Below are 11,124 nucleotides of genomic sequence, written 5' to 3'. Positions count from 1 at the left end.
GAACCGACGCTGGATTAGCACAGCGGGACCAGGTAAGTGGGGATTTTAGTGTAGGCGAAAAAATACGGGGTTAACCAAAAGAGCAAAAATATTTAGTGCGAGAAATTACGGGGTTAGCGGTTAGGGGGTTAAAGGAAGCTCTAGACTTGTGGATCCTAAAAAACTCTCAAGCCAAATGCAACTATGGGAGAGGTCATACCCACAAACCACTGAGCAACCAGGACATAATCAGGTGGAAGACTCAGACAGAACACTCGCTTTTATAGAACATGTTCCTTCTTCAAAGTACAATTTTGGTGCGCCTAGACAGCATTTTATTACACATTTTCAGCTGTGCCACAGGTGAAATACTTAATTTTAGAACAAACATTTGTCTAGTTGAAAATTTACATTAGTTGGAGCTATAAAACCATGTGGCATCCCTTCAATTGCTTAGGCAGCAACTAAATTGTCTCACCTATACATATTTTACCCAGTCATACTAATTGAAGCCTACTTAAAGATTAACAGTTACCTTTACCTGTCAAAAGGTTTATATCTTTGTTCATTCAGTCCTAAAATGATCACAGCCGTGCCAGAAAGGATCTGAGTTTTATTTGCTACAGTTAAAAAATAAAGCCTGGTTATCTGCCCATGAATTGGATAATGCAGCAGATTATTTGTCTCATTCCTCTGCTCATTCTGTTCTTTCTTCTTTGCATGGATGTTTCTTGTCAGCAAAGAAAATGGTTCCTAGTGTTGTCCCACCCTGTCCTAGTCTAAGTTGTACAGGAAAGCTGGAATTCAAAAGGCCGACACAAAAAGTTAGACACTACCAGCACAAGCTTTATCTCAGAGGAACACTACCATATTGATTTAAAAAAAAAATCCACCCTGCCTGATTTTTTTTAATTGAATTGGTCAGCTAAGGTTCTTTGGGTCAAATGCACAGTGCCCACAGACACATGACCAAAGTCCATTGAGCTGGATTATAGTACTATTGTTTTTTTTGTGGCCCCAACAATCTACCAGGTGGTAGGTTCAAGCCATTATTTTTTAGATGGCTACTTTTGTTGAATTATTAAATGATCCTCTTAGAACTCAAAAAGATGATTGTGTGAAGTCCTAGAGTGAACAAATAGTTGCAAATTACAACAGCTGTTCCATTCCATACCTCTCGGGCAGTATTTGATTTAAATTGTGTAAAAAGCTTTCACAACACAGTCCTTTGATTTCATTTTAACTTTCTTTTTAAACAAAGGCTGCATTTTGTGCTACTTCTGGTTTCTGCACAGTGGGATAGCTAAAGGGCATGTATGACTGATAACCTGTAGAACTGTCCTTGAGGCAGTATCACTCTTCAAAGAGACTGAGCTATGGCTTGCTGTCCACATTTATTTATACGGATATGGTCTGCCAAACTCAGATGCCATTCAGAATTCCCTTATGGATTCCCACAATAGCAATAACTAATCTTATTAACTGACAAAAAATGACTGCAAATAAATCCATAAAATTGTATGTGCTTTCATTCAGAAGATCATAAAACAAGGCTACCTGGTACAGTACATGTTTTAGAGATGTAGATCTGTTCTGTATGCTTTAGGGGTGCACGCTTTATGCATGCTTAAGGCATGCCAGTAAAATAAAAAGTTAAGGCAGAAGAAAAAACATTAAATTCCTCTTTTCAACACCTGCACATTAGCCCATGTTTGTAATTTAAAAAATGTTTAAATTGCACAGAAAAAATCCTGTCGATTCTGCGGGAAATCCAATGATTTCTGGCTGTTCAAGCAGGCAACACAGCGCCTCTGCTTCAATCAAATTCCACCTAGATTTGCCAGACTTGTGTGCTGGACTACAGAACTCAACTGTATCACTCTACCTGCATACATGAATTTCTTTTCCAGCTTAACAATGCTGTTGGCTTGTTTTTCAAATGTTTGCTCACATACTGTTTGCAGGGCAAGAACTCATGCAAGATTCTAGTACTATGGGGTGACTATAAATAATAAGAGCTCCCAGCAGCTGCCTCTGCAATGATGACAAAAGGTGCAATGAAACATATCAAGAAGTGGTATCTTCATTCAAGAGAAACAACAGATCTTACATCTGCATCTTGTCTCTTTGCTCCCAATTGTAAAGGCACAACTTAAAGCTTGACATGTGTACCTATTTCTAGGAAATAATACAGATAGGAGAAGGAGCAGAACCCCGGCTGATCCTGTAACCACTGCATAGGGGTAAAGGCAGTAGATTACAAAGACGGTGAATAATATTAGGGGTTGGAAACCATTTCTTCCTTAGATACCAATACCAACAAAGGTAGAGAAAATCAGATTTTTATAAACACATTGCAGACACTGTTGTATTTACCTGTCATCACTGGTCTGCTCATCATGTAAGAGGCGCTCTTTATTTAAGCCGATCTTTTCCAGCTCATGGGTTAGTTTTTCTAGCTCATTATTGGTTTGCTGGGTCTTGAGCTTCTCATTTACCAAATCCTAAAAATTAGCAAAGAAAAAATATTAGAAAATCTGTAGTCATATTAATACTAAAGCCAAAGAGATTAGGGGATTTTTAGTAAGTAAAAAATACAAAGAAATGGTAAATTGGCAGCCGGAACATTATTAAAAAAAATTGGGCTCTGGGTAAATGTAATGTGGGGAGCCCAAATGCACAGTATTCTAGCTTCCTGGACCCCTGCTATTCTGTAAAATGGGGCCCAGGAGATGGTGGGGGCTCTGGACAATTATCCAGTTTGCCCTACTTTAAAACCAGAGCTGATTGGTATTTACTTGCAATTACCAGGCTGGCCCACCTTTCCTGCATAAAAGATGGCACATGTAAGCCTCCACATCTTTATTAGGAACGTTTTGTTTATGCTTATATCCTTAAGTGAGCCTCAATCTACTCCTATAAATTGTCCTCTTTGTTAAAAAAAAAAAAACTGTGTGCGTTATCATCACAAGTAGGAGCTTTTAGCAATAAAGCGTATTTACTTTGCAAAGTGATTTTTCACTTTCACTAAATATGGTGACTATTCACTTTTCAAGGAATACCCAATTATGTGCAAGGAAGAATTCAGTAATCATTAGTGTCACTTGTCACTAGAACAGGTTTAACCATTGGAAGGGACATAGCAATAAAACCTGACAGAGGTTCTAATCTTTAAACAATCTCTCTAAAACAAGACAAAAGAACTTTCAGCTTTTTAATTAGTAATTAATTAAACAAAAAAGTGACTTTTTTCTCTTTAGCCTTTACAGAGTGGTGAATTTCTATAAACATCCTGGTAAATTATCCTCTGCAGACCACGTGGGGTGCCCATAATGGTTTAAAAACATTTGATGGAGACATAATAACAGAACAGCTGCATCTCAACTGTGGCGCTACAAATAATGAAATGTGACATCAGTTGTCTGCCTTCCTTCCTTAAAAAAAAATCTTTGGCTGAAAAAGGAAATGTGATCCCCCCAGAATCCACCACAAAGCACAGTTTCCTTTGCAATCCAGGATTTCCCTCCGGCTCTTGTAAAAATGAAAACCTCACTGACAAGATGGTGTAAAGGCTGCACTTTTTGTCTGAAAATAGCATCAGAGTCAGCTGGTTGTAGGGTGAACAGGCAAGCTGTGTAGAAGACTGCAGGATGTAAGAGTTATGAGCTACAGCAAACATCCTCAACCATCAATTTGTACTGCTGTTGTGCTATTCACATTACAATTTGATTGTCCAAATATGGAAATTTAAATAGAAACAGTAACAACTGGCCTGTTTTAAATTACTTTACCTGTACAGAATTACATTGGTAGCATATTTTTTTTATTTTTCTTTAAGTTGATTTTTAATAAGAGGTCAAATTTACAAACTCATTCTAGGGCTTTCAAATTTGTCCAGCAGGAAATAGGTGTTAAAGATGAAATTTGAGATATATAAATCTAAATACAAAAAGCATGTGTAATCTCTTGTTCAAATATTTCTTAGTGTAGTAATCCAGCATGGCACTTTAACATGAGATTCCACTGCAAAAGAGGCAAGGACCAGTCACTCCTGCCCTCTCCCTTCATGCAGGATCACTGGTCTTGTATCTGTTCCCCCATAGTTTTGTACAGGCTGCCTCTAGTCGGTAGAACTGCTGGGCCTCTCCCACAACTCTGCTCTTTGCACAGGTTATATAGAGGCCAATGATTACATCAATATTTATTAAAGGAAATACCTGGGTGTACATAGGGAATTGGTGCACACAAAGTGGATTTATGTCCTTTGGCTACTGAGGACTATATTTAAATAAAAGTTTTTGTGCCCGTGGTTCAACTTCTTACACTTTTAGTAATCACCCGGCTGTTTTTGGTGGGTATTAAAGAGTTGGGTCACAAATACAGGGGCTGCCACCTGCCTACAATTTCTTCCCACCAGGCTTTAAAAAATGCCCGGGTTGAACCCTGTTTACCTATCTCACATGGTCAGGACAAAGGGTGCTCAGATCACTGGATTAGTGAACAAGTGTACCCTGAGGACTGCATACTTCAATTTAATTAAAATGACAACAATAATTAAAGTGAAATTGTCTTTTAAGCATGCATTGGAGTATGCTTTCCCATTCCCTGCTACAAACAACCAAATACTTTCTTTTTGCCTTGCTCCAGTTTGGCGCCACACATCATCTGCAGGATTAAGTGCCAGCTGCAAGTTTTTTGCAATACAATGTGTGAATGCCCGACATTGTTTATGCATTAAAACATACCTGTGTTGTTTTGGTTATGCACTGTATGTGGTGTGTTGCAATTATCATTAGCCATATAGGTCAACATAGCAAATAGGGCTTTGTACACAGAATTCACAGTCTTGCTGTATTGGAATATGTCCCCCTGTTTACCAATTGTCTTATTCTAAAGGGTGATTTTTACCTGTAGTTTAGCTAGGAACTTTGATCAGCTTTTAACTGAGGGCATCAAATAGGTGGTTGAAATCCAGTCCAGAGGATACATCTATGCCCTCTAAGGAATTCATATAAAATTTCAACAGTATAGAAAAATATTGCATAAAAATGGCTTACCTCTCTTAGTGTTATTAGTGTTTTCTTATCAATAGTTGCTCTTTTTACAAGTTCCTTGTTCTCGATTTCTAGTTCCTTGAGCCTTGAACATGATTCTTTAAATGCATTTGTCTCTTTTGAAAGTAATTTATTTTCCCTCTCTAAATTTGAAATCTTTACATTATTTTCCTCCAGCGTGATGTCTTTAACCTCAACTTGCTGGCGCAGCCTCTTGTTCTCCTTTTCTAGTTGCTTCTTGTCCTTTTCCAGCTGACAGGTCTCCTGCTCCAAAAGCTTAGTCTCCTTTTCTAGTTGTTCCAGTCTTTTACTGGAGATTTTTAGCTCTTCTAAGTTCTTTTGGAGTGTCTGATTTTCAGTCTCTAGCTCCTGAAGCTCATTTTCAAGCTTCTGGATTTTTTTATTGCTATTTTCTAGAGCCTTCTGCAGCCTTTGGTTCTCAGTATCGAGCCCCTGGTAACTGACTTCTAAACGCTCTGTTTTTTTGCAAGATGCTCTCATGAGGTCCATACCTTTCTTTAATTGCTCTTTCTCATTTTCAAGTTCTTTGTTTTCTAGCTCCAGCTGGGCTACCTTAATATTATTGCTCTTCAGTGACTCGACCATCCTCCTGAGGTCCAAGTTTTCTTCTTCAAGCTGTGCGTTTTCCTTCTCCAATGATTCCATTTGATACTTGAGATTTTTTAGACCATCCAACGTTTTTTTTAGCTTACGGTTTTCTATTTCTAACCCAACATTTTCTTGTTCCAAGGACTCTGCCTTTTCACAGACAATGTTTAAACTTGTGATCTTTTTCTGTAACTGTTCATTTTCTTTTCCTACCTTGTGCAGTTCCTTCTCCAGGTCTTCAGTTCTTTCTCCTTTTTCCTTAAAATGTTCAAGTTCTTTTTTAAGCTGCTTCTTTTCAAACTCCACCTTATTTAATTTGCTGCTTGTTTCTTTGATGGACTCATGCAAGATCTTATTTTCCTTTTCTATATCTTTAACTCTGGCTTCAGCACCAATCTGGGAACGTTGCCTTAGGGATGTGATGGTTTGGTTCAGGTGTTCATTTTCTTGTTCCAGCCCTTTGATCTTCAAGAGACAAACAGAAAGGGTATCATTTCAATTACTTAGTAAATGTAGTTAAAATATTATTTCTTACTACTATTTAAAACGGATTTTAAGTTTATTACTCCTTAACAACTGTGACTCAGTGTTACATGACTAGCAAATTCATTGGTAACAATTACGTATTAAAACAGTGAAAACTAAATGCAGCACTTATCTAAGCTTTGGGGATTATACTAACATTTATAGAATGCATTTTTGGAAAAACCTAATATTTAGTTTAATGCTGTTGCATGGGTAGATTCATACTCTATTTGTCCTGGTGATTATTGTCAGGAATAGAGGGCAAAGTCTTATAGTGATAACAACTGTCTAGGAAGAAAATTTCTCTCACTTGGGAAAAAATTACCCCTTACTTCCTGTTGCAAATATAGGACAGAAGTAAAGGAAATCATCCAACAGGACACAGACAGTAATATTTAAACCTACAGGGTGTAAAACCCTACTCTATGTTATCTAAAACTAAAAAGAAAAGTTTGAGCTATATTTACACTAACTTTAGAAATATTTTAACCCCCGATAATGGCATAGGACAATACCTAAACTACTTTTCTGTCAACTCATAACCAAAAAAGTTGTAGAACAATTTAAGGCCTCATTAAAGGTAAGGAAGTGTAGCTATTCAAATACAGCCTACAGAACTTTTTCATAAAGCAGGACAGCACAACACACTGATATGAACAGGCCCTGCTACCCAATAAATGTAAGCTTTTGCAGGCATTCCATGCCCTCAAAAGGTTCAACTTATGATTACCTGCTAAGTAGATGATCCCTACATGCAGATATATAAAAGTTAGGAATATCATAACATGTATGTATATGTCATTTACAGAGATTTTTCACAGGTCATGGGACAGGAACACTTTGTTTTGAATAAGTAACACTTTATTCTCCTTATATAATTCACAAGATTGTAAATTAAGCTGAAACAGACTTATTTAACAAAGGCAACAATCTCCAGGAATTGAAAAGAAATAATGAACTATGGGCCATAGAACAATGGCATTATTCTCCACACCTAAGTAATGATTCATCTTCTAATCTCACTACTGGTGTGGCCTTCTGAAGAAGGAACTATTGGCAATCATCCCCAGGGATTTATTCTGGGTACATTTGTGATAGATATAAACTTTTTAGCCTGCAGTTGATAAAGAAAATACAGAAATTGCAAACTAATGTATAGTATAGCATGTCCCTCATCACTGTTAATCAAGTATAGTACAAATTCTAGTAAACATTTGCCATTCAGTTAATATGGCTCTGATCTAAAGTTTAGGAAGACAGCTGTGTGATAAAATGATATTCTTTGGGTATGGAAAATAAGAAGTGCTAAATGAGGAACTACAACCTGCCCCGACATGTAAAACACACCTGTCCACATTTGCTAGAGACAAAGAACTGTTGTAATTTCATCTTTTAATAATGTGATTGTGGTCGGCAACTCTAAAAGAGCAAATGCCTGACCATAACTATTGTGGAGCAAACTAACCCCCCTGGAAAATGTAGGCATTGCTTGCTGGATAATAAATCTGTTTCTTTACAACCTGTTGTAATTTATATTATTCATGCAATAGGGAAACACTGTTTTAAAGCAGCAGACATAGAACACATTACCTTAAACTCACCCTCCTACTTAAATGCCAGAAAAGCTACAAAAAATCCTTAAATTCTCACAATAGTTTTAGAAATCACTACTCCAATATTCCACAACAAATGCCAAGACAATTTGGACACAACCTCTCTCAAAGCAGAACATTCCGATGGAGTAGTGATCTCCAGCAGGAACCTTTGTTTTTGGCAAAAGACCATATTTTAGGACTTCTGTTAGCTTTTAAAACTGACCAGGAGTGTGGTGGAAAGGTTAACAAGAGGTATATGATGACAACTAAAATTTAAAATATGCAATAGCACTAGCGGTATAACAAGACAATGCAACCCATTTTTATCTGCATTCCAGCTTTTACACAAACTGTAAACTGGCCTATTTGACCCTGCTGCATATACAATGTCAGCCCCAGCAGAAATAATATCAATTATTCTTTATACAATTCTTCAAAGTTTTCAGTAGATGTAGCTTGGATAGTGTATACCACAAGGTAAGAGGTCCCTGGGGTCCAAATAAACCCACATACAACACAAGCTACAGTGAGATTTATACATAGACCTTGAGAATGTGTTTATTACAAAACTTGTACCCTACGAGTCCTTGCTGCACACCAGATATTTTGCCGGGGGACCAGTGATGGACGTAGCCAGCAATGGGACTCTGTGCAAAACTGACTTGGGGCCCTCTGTCCAACTGACTTGGGGCCCCTGTGGGGGTCCCTGTTGGCTGAGGAGGATTGAGTGCTCTCGTGCAGAACAGTTCGCACCTCCCATGTCTGCTCCTGTGGGGGATAATGCTTTTTTTCCAAGTATGCGTATTGTAATGCCAACCAAGTCAGGCAAAAGGCTAGATAAGTTTTTGATTCCAGTAATAGTGGGTAGATTTTCTACTGCCTGGCATTGGTAAAATTCTACCCCCTAAGGTCACCCTACTGAAAATACTAATTTTTTCCTTGAAGGTCTAAACACCCATTAGAAGACTTCATTAAGGTCATTTACAGTAGATTAGCCCTTGAAGGAAGCCATATGGCACTTGTTAAAGAGGACGATTTATGTACATTTATCATTAATGTGATTAAGATGAACTAACACAATCAGCCCCATTAGCACTGACGTAAACAGTCTGAGAAGGAAGGTAAATGGGGTTATTCTCCTTTATTTAATTTGTGAGAAATCTGCGAGGAGGACATCATCTTAACTGCGAGCATCACCTTCATACCTGTCTTTCTGAGTTTTCACGCAGCGTCTCTACAATCTTCTCCAGCTGAGACTTTTCTTTCATAAGGTCATCGCTCATTTGTTGGCTACTTTCAATGGTCTGCCGCTCATGAACTAGCTCTGCTTCTATTTTCTCAAGCTAAAAAAAATAAAAGAAACAATGTTATATAAACATTTAACGTCAGTAACAATGTTCACTTTGATTCTACAGTAATTATCCCTGTAAGATGTTTTCTAAGCAGCCATTTAATAAGACAATTCTTTATTGTTTGCAAAGCCTCTATGTCAGACATACAAAAGCCTGTAATTTGTTGACAAGCTCAGTGTAGATTAAAGAATTACAGGTAATATCTATTATTTGGCAAAATCAGGGAGCCAAATGAGAATCTTGGTATGTTCTGTACACATGAAAAAAATGATCCAGATAGTTTAAAAGAAGTTCTACTAAATTATAGCTGGCTGTAGACTAAACTAGGTCATTTAAAATCAAACATTTTAACAAAAGAGTTTCTCTCTGAGATAATGTAACAGAGCTATTATGAATTCCCTGTATATAGAACAAAAATTCTGTCAATATAAAAGACAGTAAAAAGTTTGCTTGGCCACACTTACATTGTAAACCACCAAGTTAGTTCAACTTTTTTTTACCTTTTTGCTTAGTCTTTGGTTTTCTTTTTCCATTTTCAGGATTTTGGCACTAGCACCTTCTGTGGAGCCCATGGCATTTCTCAGCTCTTCCACTGTGGTCAGCAAAGATTGGTTTTCCATTTCTAATTTGAGCAGACGGCTGGAGGTAAGCTCATTCACTTCATGTCCCAGGGACTTCTGTGGTGCTACACAACATTTATAAACAGAGAGGCCATGTGATTTATGTTTCATCCAAAATCTAGTTTATTTTATATTCAGAGTGTAAACTGTTTTTTAGCAACTAACCACAAAGCTTAACGAAGTACTATACCTGCTATATAAAACAGACTCTTCATCCTTGCCTTAGCATTCAAAAATGGAAGAAAAGGCTAAAGAAATTAGGATGAAGATTTTTTTAATCCATGTTTATTCCTCTTTTATCAATTAAATAGATACATATGTAAGAGTATGATTAGATATCTGATATTAGTCTCATAGTTAGCAACCATTTGATATAAATGATATATCAAGTGAGAAGCAGATATATGAAATAAAAGCAAGTGAGTGTTCTTATATTATTTGGTATAGATATATAAGCTCCAGTGCTGAGGAGCGATTAAAGAAACAGCTGGAGCACATCACAATGATGCTTCATAACAAACTACCTACTCTTGTCCAAGTGATGTTACTGCACAGGTGGTGCTATGAGGAGAATCAATGTCACCTTGCACTCTGACTTTCTAATTCAACACCTCTCTGCTTGTGTATTCTGTACAATAGTAAGCATTATACACTACTAAGGTGACTGAAACCAACCCAAGACTGCCTTGAACAGGGTCCCTTTAATGCTGCATGCAAAATACACATGTAAGTTACGTTAAGTATGAAAATGAATATAGGAACTTTAGCTAGATGCAGTCTTGAGAAACAGATGTTGCTTTTCATTGAAGTCAGCAAGCTTCAATTAAAACCCCTTGAGATGACTTCAGTATTTGGAAGTGAATATGAAGGTAGTAAAGTAAATAATGCCAGGTGGTGGCATCAAATAATAAATGTGCATATTACAAGTATGTTACCCCACAAGGGTGTACGCTGAACAATAGTGACAGAAATCTAGATAGACAGCCTTCGTACTTTCTGGGAGATCGCTGGTTTTGGACAGCTGTTCCAATTCCCAGCCAAGATGTAACGACTCATCCATGCTTTGCTTCTGAGCCATTTCTAGAGACATGTTTTCCTCCATCAGCTCTTCAATTCTTTTCCTGTCCATATCCCGCTCCTAGGGACATAAGAATACTATTAAACAGAGCTGTGTTTAGGTCAAAACTACTGTATGTTCAAGCATACCAAACCACCTTCCTTACCAGACAAGTTTTTACATTTCTTTGGTGCATTTTGTTTTAAATTGTAATTTTCGTCATGTGCAAAAAAAACAAACAATATAAGACAGGTAAAAAAAACATGAGAGAAACATGTAAAATGGTAGCGGTTATGCTGACCCTTTCGTTTTAGAATGTTGAGGCACTGGAGC

At 37.3% G+C, this 11,124-nt stretch overlaps 1 protein-coding gene across 4 annotated transcripts in view; it reads right to left on the bottom strand.

Moving 5' to 3' along the window:
- CCDC88A (coiled-coil domain containing 88A) overlaps positions 1 to 11,124 on the bottom strand; it is a 114,916-nt gene that overhangs the window by 35,238 nt on the left and 68,554 nt on the right. For all 4 annotated transcript variants that reach the window (XM_072409668.1, XM_072409669.1, XM_072409667.1 and 1 more), the window contains exons 12-16: positions 10,728 to 10,872; positions 9,615 to 9,799; positions 8,968 to 9,105; positions 5,037 to 6,107; positions 2,356 to 2,483 (exon numbers count right to left, since the gene is read on the bottom strand). In XM_072409668.1, coding sequence (XP_072265769.1) covers positions 2,356 to 2,483; positions 5,037 to 6,107; positions 8,968 to 9,105; positions 9,615 to 9,799; positions 10,728 to 10,872 — 1,667 coding nt within the window. The remainder of the gene's footprint in view (positions 1 to 2,355; positions 2,484 to 5,036; positions 6,108 to 8,967; positions 9,106 to 9,614; positions 9,800 to 10,727; positions 10,873 to 11,124) is intronic.

Source organism: Pyxicephalus adspersus, chromosome 4, assembly GCF_032062135.1.
Source record: "Pyxicephalus adspersus chromosome 4, UCB_Pads_2.0, whole genome shotgun sequence".
Classification (NCBI taxonomy): Eukaryota; Metazoa; Chordata; class Amphibia; order Anura; family Pyxicephalidae; genus Pyxicephalus; species Pyxicephalus adspersus.
The sequence above is the reverse complement of the archived record's forward strand: the minus strand, read 5'-3'. Positions and strand labels throughout refer to the sequence as shown.